General features: G+C 59.3%; 1 protein-coding gene across 23 annotated transcripts in view; it reads right to left on the bottom strand.

Moving 5' to 3' along the window:
* Positions 1-22,829, bottom strand: part of RAB11FIP5 (RAB11 family interacting protein 5) — a 43,096-nt gene that overhangs the window by 11,850 nt on the left and 8,417 nt on the right. For 21 of the 23 annotated variants that reach the window (XM_085577312.1, XM_085577321.1, XM_085577324.1 and 18 more), the window contains exons 2-4: positions 18,449-18,876; positions 15,978-16,611; positions 4,698-7,379 (exon numbers count right to left, since the gene is read on the bottom strand). In XM_085577312.1, the coding sequence (XP_085433438.1) occupies positions 4,698-7,379; positions 15,978-16,611; positions 18,449-18,876 (3,744 nt within the window). The remainder of the gene's footprint in view (positions 1-4,697; positions 7,380-15,977; positions 16,612-18,448; positions 18,877-22,829) is intronic. The other 2 variants (XM_085577333.1, XM_085577332.1) reach the window with 2 other exon arrangements.

Raw genomic sequence — 22,829 nt, 5'->3', positions numbered from 1 at the left:
CCTGTCCTTGGGATGAAAACATCCAAACACATCCATCCATTGGGATGGAAACATCCAAACCTCCTTCCATTGGGATGGAAACATCCAAATATCTGTCCATTGGGATGGAAACATCCAAACATCCTTCCATTGTGATGGAAACATCCAAACATCTATCTTTGCAATGGAAACATCCAAACACATCCATCCATTGGGATGGAAACATCCAAATTTCAATCCACTGGGATGGAAACATCCAAACCTCCATCCATTGGGATGGAAACATCCAAATATCTATCTTTGGGATGGAAATATCCAAATACATCCATCCACTGGGATGGAAACATCCAAATTTCAATCCACTGGGATGGAAACATCCAAACACATCCATCCATTGGGATGGAAGCACCCAAACCTCCATCCTTGGGATGGAAACACCCAAACCTCCATCCATTGGGATGGAAACGCCCAAACCTCCATCCATTGGGATGGAAACGCCCAAACCTCCATCCACTGGGATGGAAACGCCCAAACCTCCATCCTTGGGATGGAAACACCCAAACCTCCAGCTGGGAGCTTTGCAAAGCCTCTCACGAGTGACAGCCCCACCAGCTGCCATGTCCTCGTGCCTCAGCCATGCTGATGGGACCAGGACATACCAAGGATGTGGAAATCCTCTTCAGCCACGATGATGCCTCCTGCTGTCCCTGTGCTGGCAGGGACAGCACTGGCAGCCACCAACCTGCTGCAACAAGCCAAAGGATCAGCTCTTCCCAAGGGACAGCACAGGGGAGCTCTGATCTCTTCCCTCTGGTGACCAGGGCCAGCACCAGGGAATTCTGGAGCTCGGCCAGAGAGGTTTAGGAGATCAGGAAAGGTTCTTCCCCAGAAGTGCTGGCACTGCCCAGGCTCCCCAGGGAATGGGCACGGCCCCGAGGCTGCCAGAGCTCCAGGAGCCTTTGGACAGCGCTCCAGGGATGCCCAGGGTGGGATTTTGGGGGTCTGGGCAGGGACAGGAGTTGGGTGGATGACTCTGGTGGGTCTCTCCCAGCTCAGCACACTCTGTGATTCTCTGATCCCTTGGCAGAGCTGTCCAAGCACAAGGACAGAGCCCAGGATTCCTGGGCAGCTGGAAAGGATGCAGAGGGATCCCACAGCCCGAGCGGGGCGTCACAGACAGTGCCAGGGGCTGGAGGAGTGGCTGCTCTGCACATGAGGCTCCAGCACTGCCCACCGGACTCAACCCTGACCAGGAGCTACAAGCACCAGGCCAGGAGTGAGGAGGGGGCTGGGGGAGCTACCAGGGCTGCTCATCAGAGCCAGGCCTGAGCCCAGGTGTCACTGTCACCTTGTGCATCCCCACAGCCAGCACTGAGGCCACAGCCAGAGCGTGCCTGGGAACCTCCCTGGGAAGCCAGTGGGAATGCTCGGATGTGTTTGACAGCAGGGGGATATTCCCACCCAGGGGTGGTCACAGGCAGCTGCCAGCCCCACAGCCAGTGGGAACAGTCGCTGCTGCAGGGCTGGAAAAGGTACTTTTGAAAAGAAATCATTCTCCTACTGCTTCCCACTGGGTGGTGCACGCAGGGCTCTTTGTCTCTGGGAGGATCCAAGAGCTGGAGACATTCCTCGAGCTGTTTGTCCTGGGATGGTGGCACCAGGTCCTTCCAGAGGAGCAGGGGAGCTTCACACCCCACAGCCAGGTCTGAAGGTCTGGTGGACCCGCCAAGAAGCTGGACCAGTTTCCTCTCCTGGTCCTTGAACATCACCTCCAGCCTGGAATCAGCTGCTCACTGGCTCCTAATCCAGAACTGCATCCCAAGTGGATCTGAGTTATGATGGAGCTTAAGGCCAAGGTGGAACATCTCAGGGTGACGCTAGCCCAGCCCTGTCCCAGCCTTGCCCTGTCCCAGCTTTCACTGGTGCTCCCAAGGTCACTGCAGAGCACAGGGGAAAAACAGGAACATTTCCCTCAGCACCTCCCAAAGGGAGCCTTTAAATGCTCATCAAAATGCTCCTCACAGAGAAGAAATCCAGGGAAACCCTCTCCCATGGCCCAGCTCCTGTGCCTGGAGCACCACCCAGCACCCAAGGGCCCGCTCTCCATGGAGCAAGGGTCTGGAGGAGGAAGGGGAATGGCTGGGCTTGGGATCAGCTCTCCAGCTCTGGCCCTGGGTGGCTCCAGGGGCTCCAGGAGGATCACCAAGAGGAGGTGACTTCACCTGACAGCTCATTTTCAGACACAGCAATCCTCTGCAGCCCGGCACGAGGGAGGCACAGCCCGTGCCACCACCTTGGCACCTGTGACATCCCCACTCCTGTCACCTGCAGGTGCCACAGGATGCTGGGCCAGCCCCACATCTAAGGGAGCAGGAGCTGCACAGCTGCTGGGCTCCAGTGCAGCAGCAGGACTGCACAGCTGCTGGGCTCCAGTGCAGCAGCAGGACTGCACAGCTGCCGGGCCCCTGCAGGCAGTGGAGCTCCCCAGGCACAGCCCCAGGCTGTCCTTGGGGTCCGTCCTGTCCTGGGGATGTGCCACGGCCCCAGCAGTGGAGGCACCATCCTGCCCTACCCCGGGAGCAGCAAAGTGCCCTCCGCACACCTGGGAGCTGCAGCTGATGCTCCCCTGCCCCAGCAGCCACACAAGATGACCAAAGAGCCTCTGGCCGCTCAGGAAGGGGCCGTGGGACCCCATTCCCAGTTTCCAGCTGGCTGAACCCCCCCACCCCAAACTCTCACCATCCCACACCAGGCACCCTCTCCCCTTCACCTGCAGACACTTTTGTGCCAGCCAGGACTTAATGTCCATTCCAAGTCTGAACTATTTCCTTTTTCCTTCCACCTTTTTTCTACCATCTTTCCCTCATCCTTGTGCCTCTGGCGATTCCAACAGGAGATGATCCTGGGAAGGGCAGCATGGCCGTGGGGATTGGGAAAAGATCCCTTCTAGCCTTCCTCCCTCAGCCTGGGACAGCTCTCACATCTCCCCAGTCCTATAAAGCAGCTCAGAACATCAGAGCCTTCCCCAGAGGCCTCAGGAGCTCTTCAGAGGTTCTTCAGTCACAGCAAATATCCAAAATGTGCTGGAGGAACACGAGCAGGGAAGTTCAGGAGCTCCTGGCCACAGGTCACAACAGAAGCCAGCATGGATATCCAGGATATCCAGCTCTTGGATCCCAGTCACAACAGAAGCCAGCACTGATATCCAGGATATCCAGCTCTTGGATCCCAGTCACGACAGAAGCCAGCACTGATATCCAGGATATCCAGCTCTTGGATCCCAGTCACGACAGAAGCCAGCACTGATATCCAGGATATCCAGCTCTTGGATCCCAGTCACGACAGAAGCCAGCACTGATATCCAGGATATCCAGCTCTTGGATCCCAGCCCATCCCACCCCAGGAGCCAGCCAGGATGGATACACAGGCACGGCTGGGGATGACCACGAGCAGGTACAACCAACCCAGAGACTCCTGTACTTCCCTCAGTGCCTCAGTTACCCCTTCGGGATCACAGGACACTTCTCTTTCCATGAAACATATCAAAATCCACGTTTCTGCGCAGCATCCCTGCAAATTTTGAAGAAGGCTGGCTGCTGGTGGATGAATAATCCAATTAAAAATGATTGGAGGAGCTGGCTTAAATAAGAAGAAAAAATATCATCTGACAGACACAGCCAGATGCTGTCTTTGCTCCCGAGATCACTTGGCACCTCATGCTCAACCCAAGAAGGGATCCTGCTGTGGAAGGACTGGAGCTCAGTGAGTTCTGCTGGCCCCATCCTCCCTCCCTTCCTCTCCCCAGGGCCACAACCAATCTTGCTCTTGGGGCAGGTGGGATTTTTTACCATTCTGGTGCCCCCAGGAAGCTCCATCTGCCTCATGATCAGGGAGGCTGATCAATGAATCCCTGCTGGAGCTTGGTAAATCCCTTGGGCAGGCAGAGCCCAGCAGACCGGGGGAAGGAGCACCAGGAAAATGAGATGAACTGAAGGACACAGAGCAAGACTCCATGCCCTGAACTCAGCAGCTTTGCTTCATGGCATTTGTACAGACCCACGACTGACCTGGGAGGAGGAACAGCCCCTTCTTTCCACCCTCCCCATCCCCACCAGCCTCAAGGCTAAACCCCGCGTGCCTCATCACCAACGGGCATCTGGCAGGAGGGAGGGGAGAGGGGCATTTCGCCCTGGTGCAAAAACTCTTTTTTTGGCTATGGAGAGAAGGTTTTCAGTACCCAACGGGCACTTGAGAGGAAAGCGGCCAAAGCTGGATGGATGGCAGGGGCAGCAGCTGTGCACATGCCACGAGGGAGCTCAGGAGAGCACAGACAGCCACGAGCTCTCCTGGCAGGCACGGGCGAGGCATTTCTCCTGCAAGCACGGGGAGGACGATGGAGCCAAAATCAGCACTGGGTGCCATGTGGGTGCAGCTCTGAATTTCCAGCCGGGCAGGTCGTGCGTGCACGGAACCCTCTGCCCTGGCCGGGGAACACACTGGACGGCTGCGCTCACTCCCCCAGCATCCCAGAGAGCTCCCAGCAGCTGGGGCTGGGCTCTTGGGACCGGGGCAAGCTGAGGGAGCAGGAGCTGCAGCGCAGCGTGGAGCAGCCTCCCCGGAGCCAGCCCTGCCGGGAGCGGGGAGAAGGGGCCAGGAGCAGAAGGGGCCGGGGCTCCCCTCTCCCACACACACGCCCTTCGCCTCCCCGCAGTGCTCACCTGCTCGTCTGCTGGCCAAGGGGCTTCTCAGCCGGCCGTGTCTCCCTGGGCAGAGCCAGGAGCGCTGAGGCTTGTGCGTCCCCGGGCTGCGGGCACGGGCAGGGCCGGGCGGCGGCGCGGCTGGCGGGGACCCCCACGGGGGCCCGGGGGTGGCCACACGGCTCGGGGTTAGCGGCAGCCACGAGGAGAGGGGTGGAGAAGGCCAGGGGCTGGCTGGCATGCGGGGGGGTAGCGTTAGTGGGCTGCAAGCCGTGCCCGGGGGCTTCCTCCTGCAGGCTGAGGAAGCTCAAGTGGCCCTGCTCAAGCTTTTCGGGCAGCACAGCTTGGACAGGGAGAGGGGCTGGGGGCTTCTCCACGAAGGGATTGCTCGGGGAATGCGGGCTCACTGCCAGGGTAAAGGGATTTCTCAGGGCTGAAGCTGCCCGTGCGTGCCTCTCCACTGCCCTATCTGGCTTCCAGAAATCTGCTTTCTTGAAGTCTATCCTGCTCTCTGCCCAGCGCCCCTCGGGCTCCTCGCTGGCAGGGGCCCTGCCCTGCTCTGCCTCCTCGGGAGGGGCACGGGGCTCGGGCTGCTCTCCTGCTCGCCCCTCACCATCCTGGCACGCCAGCTCCGGCTGGGATGGACTCTGCCCGCGTTCTGACCTTTGGGGCTGCGGGTGTGGATGCCCAGCTGCCTCCTGCTCTTCCAGAGCTGTCCAGCTGGTCGGCTGGCCCAGGTCTAGCTTGGAAGGTGGGTTTAGTCCTGAAATACTGAGCTCCTCAGGGAACAGCTCCTGTTTGGAGGCTGTTTCCCACTTGGCACCGTCTGTGGCCCCCTGAGGGGATAAACGGGGCTGGCTCCAGCTCTCCTCAGCACCCGACCGGTCCAGTCCATCCAGGGAGAACTTGGATGTGCAAGTCTCAAACTGCTCGGCCACATCTGTCTCATTCATCTCTGATGGGTGCTCCCCCACAGAGGTGTCCCCTGTCCCCAGCCGGCCGGCTCCTGTCTCCAGGCCAGCTGCTGAGTCCACGGGGGCAGCTCTGGCAGCCTCAGACGCTGGGAACTCGCTCCCAGCTCCAGCGGCGTCCGCTCGCGGCGCGGGCAGGCCGGGAGGCGCTGGCACGGAGGGCTCGCTGCTCCCACGCCTCCTTGGCAATTCCACCTCCGCTCTCGGGCCCTCTGGCTCTTCCCGTGGCTCCCGTTCGCCCTGCTGGGCGCCGCCGGGCTCCTCGTCCTCGCTGTCCCCCACAGCGCCCGCGGCTGCGAACCGCCGGGGGGGTTTGGGGGGCGGCCCGGCCAGGCCGGGCTCCTCGGGGCCGTGGGGCCCGGCCCACGGGGACAGCACCACGCGTCTCTCGCGGATGTCGGAGCTGAACTGCAGGAGGCCCTCGCCGGCCTCCAGCCGCATGCTGGCCTGCAGCCGGAACACCGAGCTGCGGATGTCCACGGCGCCCTCGCGGCCGCTGCCGGGCTCCGCGCCCGCCGCGGGGAACCTCCGGCCCGCCGCGTCCCCCAGCACCCGCGGGGGCACGGCCGCCACGGCGCCGCCGGGCCGGGCCTCGGCGGCCGGCTCCGGGGGGAAGGAGCTCCTGGGCAACACGCGGGTGGCACGGGACGAGCTCTGCGCCTCCAGGGTGCCCTCGCCCAGGAAGGGCGGGCGCGGGCCGAAGGGGCCCGTGGGAGCCGCGCGCTCCTCGGCCGCGCTCGGGCCGGTCTCCGTGGCTATGGTCATCCAGCCGTTGGGCCCCGTGCCGCAGGACTCCTCCTCACCGCTGTCCCCCTCCTCCCTGGCGCTGTTCGCAGTGCTCGGGGCCGCTGACACCTCTTTGTCCCCGGGCTTGGCCGAGGCAAACGCGGCCGTCCAGACCGTGGGCGTGCTGCTTTTCCTCCTCCCGGCCATGGACCCCGCGGACACGGGGCTCAGCACATCCTCGATCACCGTGGCCTCCTGGGTGGTGCTCACCAGGTTGGCCCCTACATCTAAAGAGGAGAAATTTGTCCAGGAGCGGAGAGCTGCAGGGATCTCGGCGCCGATGGGCGACTCGGCCTTTTCGAAGGCTTTGGAGCCCTTCTGGCAGGGAGGCTCCGCTGAGCTCTCCGTGGGGCTGGCTCTGTTGGGCTCGTCGATGAAAGCCATGCCCTCTGCTGCCACCGAGGCAAAGAAGTTCTCCTTGTTCCGCTCCGGATTGAGCCTGCTGGTGGCAAAGGCATCGAAGGTCTCGTCCCACTCCGAGGGCGGCGGGGGCACGGCGGGGTCGCTGTCGGCAGGAGGGAGCTCTCCCGGTGCTGGGGGAGTTGTTTCTGGCACGGGCACACCAACGCTTTGGGCTGGAGACTCCCTCTCGGGGTCTGTCTGCCTTGGGGAGGCAGAGGCACTGCAATCCTCAGAGGAACAAAAGCTCCCAGCGACCTCTGGCGCAGCACGCAGCCCAGGCGGGAAACTAGAGAGAAAGTGAGTAGGTGAAGGAGAATTTAGTACCTGGTCAGCGAGGAGCTCCTCAAAGAAGGGATTGCTCTGCAGGGAGTTGAGGAATGGGTTGGTGGGGGCCAAGCACCCGGCCTGTCTGTCTCCAGGAGCGGCAGGGAGGTTAGAGCTCGGCATGCTAGCGGGCAGGGCAGCAGGGCACGGGGCAGGGGAGCAGGGAGCAGAATGAGAAGGAGCATCTGAGCTGGTTTCTACCTGAGGAGACACTTCCAGGCTGTGAAGGGAAGACAGAACAGTCCTCCTGGTTAATGCCGTGACAGGGCTGGAAGCACACACCACACACACCACAGACGTTGCTCCAAGCAGCACAGTGACCAAATCCATGCCTGGCTCTTGTTAGGCAGAGCAATGATTATGGAGTCACGGCGTGGGAAGGGCATGCACGACACCCAGGAAGGGGCAGCCCTGCTCCCGGGACACTCCTCCACACTCCCCTCTCTGCCTCAGCACGCCCAGGAGCCGCAGAGGTCTCCCCACCTCCTGCAGCCCAAGGACTCGCCCAGTGAGTTTGTCCCGGTGCTGGTGGCACCCAGGGCAGGTGGAGCATGAGGAGCAGCCCGGGCCCTTGGATCAGGGCTACTGGTACCAGTGCAGGCACACAGAGGAGTTTCTCCCAGTTCACCCCAGCGCTCCTCACTGGTTTGCCAGCACGACCAGCACGGGAGCTCACACGGAGCTGGCGCTTGCACAGGAGGCAGGGACGGGGCTGAGGGAGGCCGAGCAACAGGAGCCCAGCAGGAAGGAGCACATGGCCAGGACAGGGCCCTGTCCCCACTCTGGACTCTGCCCTGCCTCCCACATGCCCCTCATCACACCACTTCTGCCCGAGATGCCTGAAACCCCACGGGGGATCCCAAGGTGGGAGGGATTCAGCACACCTGGAATTCAGAATCCCACCCCAAGCGAAGCTGACAGTGTCCTGCTGCCTGTTCAAGCAGGACTGAGGGACCTTCCTTTGGGATTTCACTGATCTTCCTCTGGGAACAACTCCAGCAGTGTGGAGTCACCACCCCAGGGAGGCACACCAGGCTCAGAGGTTTGCACATCACAAAGAGGGGTGTGGCGTGGACACCCCACATCCACCTGGTGCTCTGACTGCCACGCTCCCTCCTCCTGGGCCCATCCCCTTGCCTCACCCTTGGGAGGAGCAATCCCATCCCCAGCACAGGGGCACCTGGCCCTGCCCAACAGATCCCATGGGATTGATGCCTCCTGCACCAGAGAGCTCCAGAGAGTTCCCATCTTGGCTGGGGAGAAACATGGGCATGGGTCAGCCAGCTCTGGGCACAGCGAGGTTTAAGAGGAAGGAATAGATGAATTGCTTTGCCAAGGTGCCCAGGGTATGTCCAGCCCTGGGGCTGCACCCTGGGATTTCCCACCCAGCTGCTGGGAGGGATTGCAGGTGGCACTGCAAGATCCCAGAGTTGCTTGGACACCCATTTCTGTGTTATTGTGCATCCACCAAACGCCTCAGAGACATTTTAAAGCACAAAATGCCATCTGGAGGCAAAAGCTGAGGCTGGTGGTGGTGCAGCTGCCCGGTCCCAGAGCAGGGAGGGCGTTGGGCTGGCAGCACCTCGGCCCAGGAGTGATGTCCCCACCGTGAGCACCCCCTGCTCCTTCTCCTGGCAGCTCCACAGCCCCTTCCCTCATCCTCCTCTGAGCAGCTCCTTGGAAGGTGCCCACTGAAGCCATCCATGGCCCCAAAGTCTCCCACCCAGTCTGGGGGCAGGGAACACTCCCGGCTCCGCTGCAGCACCCACGGGACACCACTGAAGAGACCTGGCAACCCAGGCACAAAGAAAAGCTGGAGCCCTTCCTCCTGCCTCAAGCTGGAGCTGCCTTTGGGGCACGCACAGCTCGTGGGTGCCCTCTCCTGCTGGCACAAAGCAGCTGTGGTGCCGTGCCCAGCCCGGTCCCCACGCGTCCTGCCCTGCTCCCCGGAGCCCTCAGAGTCTCCAGGAGTTTTGGGAGAGGCTGATGGACCCTGAGGCACAAACCACGCCAGCCTGGCAGCCACTCTCTGCGTGGAGAGAAACGTCTCCTGGCGTTCCCAGCCAGGAGATCACAGAGGGTTGGACCCTTTTCCCTAATCCCCCTCGAATATGAGCTCCCCAGAAGAGGAGAGCAGCAGCTCAGCACCTGAGCCCTCAGCTGGATGAGCTCACAACGCCCACAAAGAGTTCAACAGGGCACACCATGGCAAATTTCCCTTCCCAGCTGGCAAGGGAAGGTGACAAGGGAAGGTGACCACCACAATCCCAGGGTGGCTGCAAGGGGCACACGGCCCTGCCCCACCTCTGCTTGTCCTGCTGGCACTGCTTCCACGATTGCTCCAGACCCAGATCCATCCTTTGTGCTGAGTAAGAGCAGCCAGGGCCTGCTCCAGCTCTGCTGGGCTCCAGCTCTAAAAGGCTGCAGAGCATCAATCAGCTGCACTCATTAACGAGCACTGGCTGCTAACGACCTGCCAGCTGCCAGAAGCTGAGTGGGTGAAGTTCCCTCCTCAGGGGTGGCTGCTGCCAGAGCTGAGGCACCTGGAATTGCACCAATCCCCACCTGCACAGCTGCAGGAACGGCTTCAAGGCCTCCTCAAAGCCCCGAGATGATTTTGTCTTCGTTCCCCAGGTCATCATGGAATATTTGGGTGGAAGGGACCTCAAATCCCATCCAGGGCCACCAATCCATGGCAGGGACAGCTCCCACTGTCCCAGGAGCTCCCAGCCCCAGTGTCCAACCTGGCCTTGGGCACTCCAGGGATCCAGGGGCAGCCACAGCAAATCTGGGAATTCCAGCCCAGCCCTTCCCACCCTCCCAGCCAGGAATTCCTTGCCAAGATCCCAGCCCAAGCTCCCCTTTCCCAGTGGCAGCCATTCCCTGGCTCCTGTCCCTCCAGGCCTTGTAAAGTCCTGGTGGGGCTCATGAGGAGCTGGGCCTGCTCATATTGGCTAAATACAGACAGAACTTGAATCCATCTTTGTTGGATTCTCATTTTCCTCCTTCAACTCCACTGTGGAAATTTCCTTTCTGCTTCTCAACCCCATTCCTGCCGGGACCCTCTGGGATTTGTTCAGGGGCTCTTGGCTGCAAATTCCAGGCAGAAGCAGCATGGGATGTTTAGGTTGGAAAAACCCTAGAGGGTTTTTCCAACCTAAACATCCCATGCTGCTTCTGCCATCGAGTCCAACCACCCCCAGCACCGCCCAGGCCACCACTGTCCCATGTCCCCAAGTGCCACATCCACAGGGCTTTTAAAGCCCTCCAGGGATGGCAGCTCCTTTACAAGAAGAAATTTTCCCAATATCGCCGCTGAGCTTCCCCTGGCACAGCCTGAGGCCATTGGAGCATCTGTGTCCTTGGGATGAACATCCCTGCTCTGGTGCTGGCAGGAGCCCTGCTCTGCCCCCAGAAAGGCCCTTCCCCACCCTCCCTGAGGAAGGAGGATGCTGGAAGTGCTGGGTGAAAGCAGGAGTGGAGCACGGCCGATTCCTCTAGAGGGAAACCTGCACTTGCCTGATGGAAGCAGCTCTGTGCAGCTCTGAAACGCTGACTCACCCTCCTCCTCCACCCCTCCCCTTCCCAGCACACAGCTCCGCCAGCCAAAATAAATCTCGGGTACCTCCCTGCCCTCATTTATTCGTTTGGCAGCACTTCACAGACGCCTTTGAGCCTCGCAGCAATAAAATAAATTTTTTTTTAAAGAAAAGGAAATAAAATATCGCTGAGCAACCCCCTGATGGAAAAAGGCTCTTGGAAACAGCTTGTTGAGCGCAGGGAGGTGTCTCCCTGCGGATCCCAGGGAGGGATCAGGCTAGGGCAGGGCTCTGCAGTGCCAGCCTGGCTGCAGGAGCCTGGGGACTCTGCAGCACCAGCGCAGAACAGCAGATGTAAAAGCAGCACCCTGGGAAGGGCAGGGCAGGGATGGACCCCGCGTGCTGCTGGATCCGGGACATGCCCCCGTGCCACTCCCGGGCTGCTCCCGGCCCTGCTCTCCCTCGGGCAGGGCTCCCTGGGGTGGATGAGCACAGGATGGAGGTGCTGGAGCATCCCGCAGCACCTCAGAGCTGGCAGGGCCAGCAACCTCCTCCCAGGGCAGGATGGGGCTGGGAAGAGCTGGGAACAGCAGCCCAGGACATTTTTGTACAGGGTGAGAGCACCAGAGGGAAGGAGTCAGGGAATGAGTTTTAAATAGGAATTCCAGAGGTGGAAGGACTGGATTTCTCTCTAATAAATCACCCATAAAAACCCATATTATCTATAATAATTATCTGTACAATAACCACTTTGCTCTTCCCTTGGGCCTCACCTGTCCATCATCCCCATTCAAATGGACAAATCTTCCTTTACAGACATTTGCTTTCAAAACCACAGGGATTTTAAAAAACAGGAGAGACCTGAGAAGTAGGAACCCAGGGAGATGCAAACTTCGAGCCCCAATTCCCACTTTCAGGAGCAGGAGTGGGGCTGTGCTTTTCCTGGACGCTTCCAAAGCACATCAGGGCTGAGCTGTGCCAGCTCTGGGTGCAGCCCCCAGCCTGCCTCGTGCCCACCCCTGGGAAAGGCAGCTCAGCAGCACAAAGAGCCTTCACCAGCCTTGCAGGCTCCTCTCACTCCATCCCTGGGGCTGCTCCGAGGCAGGGCAGAGCTGCACCCTCCTGGCCACGATCCCTGGGACCCCAGTGGCTCCCATGGATGCATCCCTGCTAGCCACAACGCCCTGCTTTCACACCGTGCCCTTCATCTCCCTCTTCCTCAGGCTCTGCAGCTTGCCAGGCTCTGCTCCCAGAGCCCTGCTGGCTTTGGAGGGGCTGCCACAAGCTCCGTGCCCCACGCCAGCACTGCCAGCCTGGCCAAGGACTCTGCTCCACCCATTCCAAGCCCTGCTCCCACTCCCAGCCCTCAGCAAAGGCACCTTTTGGGAGCACGTGAGGAGCAGCGAGGAACTGAGCCATCAATCTTTGCTGGATCCACGGGAATGGACTCTGGGAAGGGGCTTGAACCTGAAAATGGAACTGATGGCCCTGTTTTTATAGGACAGGGCACAACTCCCTCTTTCTCCTGCTGCCAGGCCTAAGATGCAGCCCCGTTTTATCATCAGGATTCTCCACAGGAAGCAGGGGCTGCAGAGCTCTGATAACACCAGAGGAAACCCTGGAAACATGGAAAGGATTGTTCCAGCCCCAGGCTTTGCCTCAAATAAACCTGCTGAGCTTCTTCCTTACATACACCCCTTAACCACTGACATTCAAAACAACACCACCCAACCAGGCTTTTCTGCAGCCTCCAAAGAGCAAACACCATCTTCCTACTGCTCCCATCAAAGCCTGAGCTGCCAGGGATTAGCAAAGCCAGGGGTGATGAGCAGAGCCTTTGGGACTGCTTCCCTGAGAAGAATCAGGGACACAGGCTGTAAATAAGAAATGCCAGTTCTGTCCCCAGTGAGAGCACAGGCAGGTTTGCAGAGCCAGCTCCCACACTGAGGGCTCAGCCAAACCCACCCAGCACACAACAAAACCCTCTTTATAAAGTACACAAAGTTAAATTTAAACCCAGCCCAAAGCAGCAGCTCCCTGTTTTGGGAATGGTGTGTTTGGCAGAGCAAGTGGGTAAAGATGAGCTGTGCCAGGCTGGGCTTTGCTGCAGGCAAACTCAAACCATCCTTCTAATTACAGACCTTTTAACTAATTACAGGCTTCTGGGCTGGCAAAGTGACTGATTTTGATGCTTTCTCACCATGTTCAGCTCTGGGTTAAACTTGGCCTATCCAAGGTGGCCAAACAGGTGAGAAGGTGCTGCTGGCAGAAGTATCCAGAGTCAGGAGAGCAGGAGGGGAAAATCCTTTCTGCAAGTAAGCCAAGACTTAAAACTGCTCAGTTCAGAGGCTGCTTCTCTCCAGAGCAAGGCTTCATTCAGCTCTAGGAGTGACACTGCTCCTGAACAGCCACAAATGGACATCAGAGAATCTGGAATGGTTTGGGCTGGAAGGAACCTTAAAGCTCCTCCAGTGCCACCCCTGCCATGGGGACACCTCCCACTGTCCCAGCTGCTCCCAGCCCCAGTGTCCAGCCTGGCTTGGGACATTCCAGGGATCCAGGGGCAGCCCCAGCTGCTCTGGGCACCTGTGCCAGCCCCTCCAACCCTCCCAGCCAGGAATTCCTTGCCAAGATCCATCTGACCCTGCCCTCTGGCACTTTGAAGCCACCAAGACCTAAAAGCTCTTCCACAGCTTTGACCTGAATCACCAGCTTGGCCCATGAGGCTGTTCAGTGTAAGGAAGCGAGATACAATCAGAGAAATCAGTTCTGTATCATTAAAATGGATAATGATGTCCTAATGAATGGCCAGGAAAACTGAAGCACTGGGAAAAGCAGGGAAAAGCAGGGCAGAGACAAACCCTCTCCCTTTCTGCAGCAAATCAGGCTCAATCACCAAATGATTCCTGTGATGCTCCCCAAGGGCTCTCAGCATTCCCAGTGCCAAATCCCTGGACACTGGGAGGGAGAAATCCCTTCCCAGCCAGGCAGCTCCAGCATTTCCCATCCTCCAGGAGCCACTTCTCCCAGCTCCTCCTCTCAACCCCCCCTGCTCCAGTTGAAGCTCATGATTTCCCATTCTCAATTGAAAGCTGCACTTAAAGCCCACTCAGATGTTCCTAAACTGCCCAAAGGGCTTCTGTGAATTCCTTCCCTGCACTCCTGCTGCCTGGGATCCATCCCTGGTTTTGGGAGAGAAAATCCCAGAAAATCCAGAGGAGCTGCTGCCACACAGCTCATCCCAGTCTCTCCTGACAGGACAGACAAAGTCCCTGGCAAGGCAGCTCCGAGCTCCAGCACAGAGGGGATTTAAACAAAGCCATGGACTGGAACCTCTGGCCAGGAGTCCAGGGAGGCAGGGAACTGTCAGAAAGCAGCAGCTCAGGGGCACTCCTGGTGATTATCCACTGGGTTGGATGGACCAGGAGCTGAATTCCAGCCGGATCTGACAGCCCACGACTGCCAAGAGGGGAAAAAACCTGCTGGCTTCTCACCCATTTCCCAAGGAAAAGGCCCAGAGAGAGATGCCAAGGGCAGCTCCATCCCATCCCATCCCATCCCATCCCATCCCATCCCATCCCATCCCATCCCATCCCATCCCATCCCATCCCATCCCATCCCATCCCATCCCATCCCATTTATCCCATTTATCCCGTTTATCCCATCCCAGCTTCCCTGGCTGCCTCAGGCACTTGAGTCACTGCCTGGATACAGCAGGATTTCTAAGCCTTGATTTTTTTTTATTCTAGGCCTTAACCAGCAGGTTTCTTATCCCAAAATTAGAAAGGAAAATTAAAAGAGAGGATCTTGAGTGGGAATACTCTGTCCTTGCTCAAGGACAGGCTGCAGAGACTGGAGTTCTTCAGGCTCATGCACAAATCCTGCCCTGGGATGTGACACCAAACCACTGCCAGGGCTTTGAGTCTCCTGGGAATCACAGAATCCCAGCATGGTGAGGGTTGGAAGGGACCTTAAAGCCCATCCCATTCCACATCTGCCATGGACAGGGACCTTCCACCATCCCACCGTGCTCCAAGCCCCATCCAAGCTGGCCTTGGACACCTCCAGGGACAGGGAATGCCAGGGATGCAGCTCAGCAGCCCCCAGACCTCACCCTTGTCTCTCGTGCTGCTGGAACAGGGCAGAGCTCCCACATCCTGCCTCTCCTTCCCAGGGATGGACTTTGTGGACACAAGGATGGACACATCCCATCCAGGCTTGTGGGATGGGATATTCCTGATGTTCCTGGCCCAGGGGAGCAGCTCCTGCCTGTCCCAGTGTCCCCAGCTCTGCCTCAAGGCCACCACAGGCATGACACCTTCCTAAGGAAAGGAGCAATTTGGGGGCTGGTGCTGGAGCCAGGCTGAGGGAAGTTCTCAAACCTTCCCAGGTTTGGGAGCCAGGCTGCATGGAATAAACCAGGAGTGCCCTCTTCATTAAAGGAGGCTCAGCCTGAACTCAAATCCTTCTGCTTAATAAATGAGGTTAAAGTCAGCCCAGGTTAGAAAATCCCTCTAACAAACCAAGGCTGCAGACTGCCCCAGCTCTGAGTTATTTTCTGGTTGTTTTCTCTGGCTGACTTGAACCCCATTTCCTGCCTCTCACTGACACCACCCTCGACCTCTGGACTGCCAGCTCAGCTCCAGGGGCTGCAGGGATGAGAAATTCCTCTCAGGAACAGCACAAACACCACAAACCCCGAGGATCTGGAGGGATGAATCACCACACAAAGCAAGAACATCTAGAGATTCGTAACTGGGAGAAGGGAAGGCTGGGTGGGATGGGAAGAGGAAAGAGCAGGGCTGGGATTAGTTACTTTGGGAATATTAATGATATCTCATGTACCCAAAGTGCTGCACCCTGACCAGACCCCACAGGGGGGTGTGGGGTTCAGAACAACGTGATTATCCCACATCCCAGCCTGACTGCCAGGGAAGCTTTTTCAGCTCATTAAAGGATAATGAATCTGCATTTTGAGGCCACAGAACCACTTGGTGTGACCACACTGAGCCCCACCTCTGCAGAGGGAATCCTCTCCATGGAGGGGATCCCTCCCTTCCCTGAGAGGAAAACACATCCCAGACCCAGCAGAGATGCTTTCTGGCAGAAGCCAGGAGAGGATCCAGGAAAATCCCCTTCCCTTTGAGACACTGAAGAGCAAGGAAGCATTTCCCTGCTCTGCCCTTGCCTGGGCGCTCCCAGGAGCACCCAGGAGCCTCTGGAGACGTGAAATGGGGCAGGAATCAGCAGCCTGGACCTCCACACCCCCTTCCACTGACCTGGGTTTCTGAGGAGGGCACTCTTTGGGCTCCTTGGACCCAAACCAGCCGCTGCTCTTACTGCTCTCATCCCCCGCGGCGCGGACGGGGGTCCCTCTGTCCCCCTGGCCTTTGCCGCCCGCGTCGCTGCGGCCGCCCCCGTGGTGGAAGAAGCCTCCCTTGGCCTTCTTGTCCTCCTTCGCGGCGTCCTCGGGCGCTCCGTCCTTGGGTTTGCCCTCCAGGCGGTGGCTCTCCTCCAGCCTGGCCCTGCCCAGGTGGTTGCTGAGCGTCACGGCCTTGGTGGACACCCTGAGCTCTTCCTGCAGGGCCAGGCTGGGCGGGGAGGGGATGAACCTGGGCTCGTCCCTCTGCTGGGCCCTGTCCGGCCCCCGGGCCGCGTGCTGGGGCTCGGGGTGCAGCGGGGCTCGGGCGCAGGGCTGCTCCTGGCGGCGGGGCACGGGCGGGTTGCGGGGCGCCGCCGCCTCCTCGCCGTACACGTGGCTGCCGTTGACGCACAGCGACGAGCGGGACGAGCGGGACGCGGGCTCGCGGCCCGGCCCGGGGCTCGGCGGGGCTCCGGCGGGGCTGGCCCGGGACTCGTCCTCGCTGAACGCTCTCTTGTGGGTCAGCTTCGGCGAGGCCGGCAGCTCCTTCCCTGCGGGGACAGACGCACGGCGGCTGAGGCCACCCTCATCTCCTACCTTGCACCTGCAAACCCCAGAGAGAGCCGGGCAATCACCCCAGCCTCCTCCCTTTTAAATTCTTGGGAATGCAAAGCACGGCTCACTGGTGGACACAAAACTGTCCCTGAGAACAGCACGGGAGCACCCCGAGAGGAGGCTCTGAAAGATGACAAACCCATTGTCTGAGAGGATCTGAGCCTGATCACAAATGCAAGGAACTCCTCAGAAGCTCCTTAAAGGGTTTTAAAGCTTCCATGTGACTTTCGAGTTTGCACTGGACAAGAGGTGATGGGGCCACTGCTCGGTGTGATGAGCCAGGAGGGTTCAGCGCCTGCACCTCCCTCCTACTGCCTTCAGGGCCAATCATCTTAGAAATCTTTTCCAACCTTAACAATTCTGTGATTCTATGACCTCGTGGCTACTGCCAATTTTTGGAGGTAAAAGTCAAGGAGGACCCAAGGAAAACAACTGAGAACTGCTCGCCCCTCCCAGCTGGAGATGCTGCTTCCTTCACAGAATCGTGGAACGGTTTGGGCTGGAAGTGACCTTACAGATCACCCAGTTCCAAGCCCCTGCCATGGGAAGGGAAGCTCCCAGTCGCTGGAAGGCTCATCCCAAGGATGATGGAACCAGGACAGGAACGTCACCAGCAGAAGCCACACGGCCCCCCCAGGGACTCCCACCCACCCTGGCAATGTGCTGTCTCAGCCAACTGAACCATTTAATTTGTTTCCAAGGGAGAATTAATTCCCTACAAGGGCCTTTTTTGTTTGTAAATGACTGCCCTGGGAGTGCCAAGAGCTCAGATTGTTTTAATCACCGGAGCCAGGCCCCGCTTGGGCTTTGCCTGCGAGCCAGAGGCGGCTCAAGAGAGAGCAGTGACCCAGGGCAGGGCCAGCAGCCCGGCCCGGCCCGGCCCAGTTCAGCCCAGCCTGGCCCAGTTCAGCCCAGCCCAGCTCAGCTCATCCCAGCCCAGCCTAGCCCAGCCCAGCCCAGCCCAGCTCATCCCAGCTCATCCCAGTTCATCCCAGCCCAGCCCAGCCCAGCCCAGCCCAGCCCAGCCCAGCCCAGCCCAGCTCATCCCAGCCCAGCCCAGCCCAGCCCAGCCCAGCCCAGCCCGGCCCAGCAGGGCTCTCCTGGCAGGGACTGCTCCGGGGGGCTGAAAGGAGCAGCCCTGCAGGACCCTCAGATCCCCAGAGCTCGGGGTGCAGGTGTGGAAAGGCAAATCCTGGATGTTCCTCCCTGCCAGCACACACACACAGCATCTGGGGGTTGTGCAGGACTCACCCCGCAGTGACAGCCTGGAGCAAAGGAGGCTCAGGGGGGACCTTGTGGCTCTGCACAGCTCCTGCCAGGAGGGGACAGCCGGGGGGATTTGGGATCTGCTCCCAGGAACAGGGACAGGAGGAGAGGGAACGGCCTCAGGGGAGCCCCAGGGTGGCAATTGGGGAAATTCCTCATGGGAAGGGCTGCCCAGCCCTGGCACAGCTGCCCAGGGCAGGGCTGGAGTCCCCATCCCTGGGGGATTTCACAGCCCTGTGGATGTGGCACTGGGGGACACAGTGAGGGGTGGCCTCGGCAGTGCGGAGGGAACAGCTGGACTGCACGATCCTGGAGGGCTTTTCCAGCCTAACCAATTGCACACTCCTGGTCCCACATTCCACATCCCCGGAGCTGGAACAACCAACTGCACAATTCCCGATTCTGTGCTGGGTAAGCAGGCGGTGCCCAGAGCTGCGAGGAGGCCGCAGCGGTCCCTGGCAGAGGGAGGCAGGGGAGCCCTGGGGGGATTATCCCTGATCCTCTTACCAGAGTGCTCTGCGGACAGGCTGCCGTGTCTGCTGGGGGATTTGGGCACCTCGGGGACGCTCAGGCTGGCCGAGGACACGGTGCTGTCGGAGCCCAGGGAGGTGCTGGACTGCGTCAGGGACGACTTGCGCAGCTTGCTCTTCAGGAAGAAGCCCTTGAGTTTGGACTTCTTGCCCCCCAGCTCGAAGTCATCCTCCATGTCCAGGGCCCCCACGCTGCTGGGGATGATGGCAGAGGCCGACTCCAGCTCGTACTTCTTCTTGCCTGCCACCTTGTCCCTCAGCCTGCCGAAGGGCGAGCGCGCCTTGTCCTTGGCCGACAGGTCGAACATGCTGGCCGTGAGGCTGTTCCGCGTGAACTGGATGCTCACCAGGATCTCACCCCGCTCCTTCTCCTTCTTCCCCGCCTTGGAGTGCAGCTTGTGCCACCTGCAGCCAGGGGACACAAAAGGACAGGGCCCTCCGTCATCTCCCAGAGCCACGGGCCGGAGAGCTTGGAGGAGATGCTGCTGCTGGGAGGAAGCACCAGGGCAATCCAGCACGAGTTTCTCCAGGGAAAGGGCTGGAAAATGTTGGAACTACCCAGGGAGGTTTGCAGTCCCCATCCCTGGAGGTGTCCAAGGAATGAGTGGATGCGGCACTCAGTGCTTTGGGCATTGGGCACAGCTTGGACTGGATGATCCAGGAGGGCTTTTCCAACCTCACTGCTGCTGGGATTCTAAGCCAAGCATCCCAGATATCACCTAAACCCCAGGTCAGAGACACAAACACCCCACACGGAGGTGACACATACCCTGACCCTCCCTGGCACACCTGCAGCTCCATCTCCATCCGTGTCCTCACCCCAAGCACTGCCCTTACACTGGATAACCTGGAAAACAGCACCTCACTGTCCCTGCCAGACACCCCAGATTCCCTAGGCAGAGCTGGCAGCAGTGCTCTGAAGGAGACAAAGCCACGGGCATTTTGTGCTCGTCGTTTGAATAATTTGATCCCTGTGACTCAGGGATCCTCTCGGCAGAGACTAATCCAGAACAGCAAAGGAGCTCAACATCATCCATGAAATCAACTTCCTGCCAGACCTGCTGTGTCTCGCTCCACAAAGATGCTCAGCATTGCCTGCAAGTGTCCTTGGATCACTTTCTTTAAAGGGTGATGCATCCCAGGAGTTCTCTGGGGTGAGCTCCAGCAGCTGCTGAGCAGTTCCAGCCCCACCCAACACGAGCCCACCCTTCCCAGGCTGCTGATTTGGGGCAATTCCCACACCCCCACTGCAGGTTCATGGTGGCAGCTCCAGAAGGAGCCATGGGCCGTGTCCAGCACAAAGCTCCCACTGATTCCAGAGGATTCCTGGGAACGCTGCCCACTGTCCCACCCCACACAGGACCCGGAGCTGCCCGTGGAAATGAGGGAGCACTGGAAAAGCCTCCAAACCGTTCACTGCACCAGGCAAAGCAGCCCAGCCTCCCTTCAGGGGCTGATGCTGCCCCAGGGAATGGCCTGGCAGCTGGCAGGGCACGGGGCAGCCTCTGGAGCGGCATGGAGAGGGGTCTGGATTCCTGCAGCGGGGAGGAGCGGTGGCACTGGGGCTCCAGAGCCACCCCTGGGCCTCCATTCCCACGTGCCAATGGGGCAGCACCAACCACAGAACCAAGGGAACCGTTCCTTCCCAAAAATCACTTCACCCCCCCCTCCCCAGGGGCTGCCCCACCTCTGCCAGTGCAGGCACCACGTCCAGGGCAGCTGCAGCAGGATGAGCAGGAACCCAGCACAGCCACGGCCCTGATTCTGCCCTGATCCAAGTATGAGATGAATTTCTGATTCTAATTCCCCTTAACAAGGCCCTGGGAAAGCTGCAGGCTCGGGACAGATCCCGTTTCTCCACCTTGTGCTGCCTGGGAGCAACGGGAGGTGAAGACACTTCCGACATGCATTAACCATCTCCCAGAAAATAAAAATCCCAGTGGCGTCTTACATCCACCTGGAGAGTGAAGAAGAGGGACTTTTCTTCTTCACTGAGAAGAAAAAAAATAGGGAAGGAAAATGATGGATGGGACGGGACAGGACAGGACGGGACAGGATGGGACAGGATGGAGGCAGATGTGACCATGCTGGAATCACCAGGGTGAGGAAAAAACTGGAATTGTGTCCTCCAGGAGCTCCTGAATTGCTGCCAGGGAAGTCATCACAGCCTGGATGAAGGGAGGAGCTGGGAAGGCTGGGAATGCTACACCACACCCTGGAAGTGTCCCAGGCCAGGCTGGACAGGCCTTGGAGGAGCTGGGGCAGTGGGAGGTGTCCCTGCCCAAGGGCCTGGATGCCTTTTAAGGTCTCTTCCAACCCAAACCAGTTTGGGATCCCATGAAGGGGGCACAAAATGCCCTCATTCCCTGCTAAATATCCCAGGTACAGCTGGCAGCACCCAGGTCCTTTACCACACAAAGGCAGGAGGGACATGCCTGGGAATTGCTGAATTAAATCCCAGTGAATCCACTGCTATTCCCACCACTCGCTTATCCCACCCCATCCAATGCCCACTGCAAACCTTTCAGTGCTCAGGTTGCCAGGCAGGAAAAAGAAAAAACCCATGGAAAAGGCAGCAGTAACCCCTTAGAGCCGAGCCCCTGCCAGGGAGCAGCAGGAGAACACTTCCCAAAGGATGGAGGGGAAAAGGCTGCTGGAACATCCCCCAGCTCATCCTGCCCTGGAATGCAGGAGCTGGAAGCAGCTCGGGAGGGCAGGGCTGCAGCAGCCTGGGGGGCTGGATCAGTGCACAGGAAAACCAAAGAACTCCTGAAAGGAGCTTGTGCACCTTACATCCTCCCACGGAAAAAGCAGCGAGAACCTGGCTGGGTTCACCCGGGGAAAGGCAGGAGCTCCCTAGGAGCAGCTGGGATGTGCCCCCAGCATCTCCCAGCCCTGGGAGCAGCCCAGGGAATTCATCTGCTGGGCCTGGGCTGCTCCAAGAGCAGCTGCTCGAGGCAAAGCTCTGCTGCTGCTGGGGCTCAGCAGCTAGTTTTGGTCCCAAGACCTCATCACCAGTCGTGGCTACAGCTCCAGCAGGCGACGGGGATGGTTTTAGGCTGAGCTCCCAGTTTGTGGCACAGGATGAGGTTTGGGAGGATTCAGCTGTTCCCTGTCCTGTGCTTGGGTTTTTATCAATCAGCCCAGTGGGAACAGGAGGTGCCAACCCCTGGGATGCAGCAGGACAGCGGGATGGGCCATTCCAGCAGGATAAGGGTTATTCCAGGGGGACAGGGGGATATGGGCTATTCCAGCAGGAGAAGGGTCATTCCAGGAGGATATGGGTTATTCCAGGGAGGCAGAGGTTTTTCCAGGAAGACAGGGGGATATTGGTTATTCCAGAGGGACAGGGGTCATTCCAGGAGGACAGGAGGATATGGGTCATTCCAGGAGGACAGGGATCATTCCAGCAGGATATGGGTTATTCCAGGGGGATTTGGGTTATTCCAGGAGAACAGGGGTCATTCCCAAGGAGGACTACCTTTGCCCTCTGATGGCTCTGGATGAGGTCCCCAGGATTCCCCTGCAAGCTGCAGCTCGGCTGGACCTCCTGTGCCTCCCAGCCCTGCTCAGCACACCCTGGGCACCAGGACCTCCAGTTTCCCTCCCAGACTGGTCCCAGTGCTTTGCCAGCAGGGAGTTTCCTAGGGGAGTGGAGTTCCTGGTGACCCCTGGGGCTCAGGGATGCAGAGGGGAAGGAGGCCCAGCTGGAGCATTTCTGGAGCATTTTGGAGCATTTTGGAGCATTTCTGGAGCACTTCCACTTCAGGAGCTCCCCCAAAGCCTCCCAGAAGCACTGGGCACTGCCGGGGCGGGCCAGGTTCACCTGGCAGCAGCAGAAACCCTCGTGCCCGGCAGAGCAGGGAGCTGCAGTGCCACAGACACACCCCAGCCCAGAGGCTCTGCCCAGCCTGCTCCAGCTGGCAGCTCCTGCTGATTCATCCCTGCAGCAAGGCTGGCTGGCCAGAGGAGCCCCAAGCCTTGAATCAAGGATCCCTCGTGCTGCCACAGAGACAGAGCAGGGCAGGGCAGGAGCAGCAATCCAGGGAAACTGAGGCCAGCTCCCCTTGGCACAGCCCACCCCGAGAGCCGGGCACAGAGACATTCCCCTGAGCCTGCAGCTGAGGCAGCCGGGCCAGAGGAAGCTCACCTAGCCGGGAGGGGAAGCACAGGCTGCAGAACCACCCAGCCCCGGGGAATTTTGTGCTTTTTTGTCTGGCTCTGTGCTCCTGCTTCTGCAGGGCTGGCTCCCGTGCTGGTTTTGGATGGCTGATGCTGCCAGGATCACTTTGTTTTGGGACCTGAGGCTTTTCTCTAGCCCAGGATGGACAAGGGGAAGGAGGAAAGATTTAAGGAGC

Source organism: Lonchura striata, chromosome 4 (genome assembly GCF_050655825.1).
Source record: "Lonchura striata isolate lonStrDom1 chromosome 4, ASM5065582v1, whole genome shotgun sequence".
Taxonomy (NCBI): Eukaryota; Metazoa; Chordata; class Aves; order Passeriformes; family Estrildidae; genus Lonchura; species Lonchura striata.
Note: the sequence above shows the minus strand (reverse complement) of the source record. Positions and strands in the feature narration are given on the sequence as shown.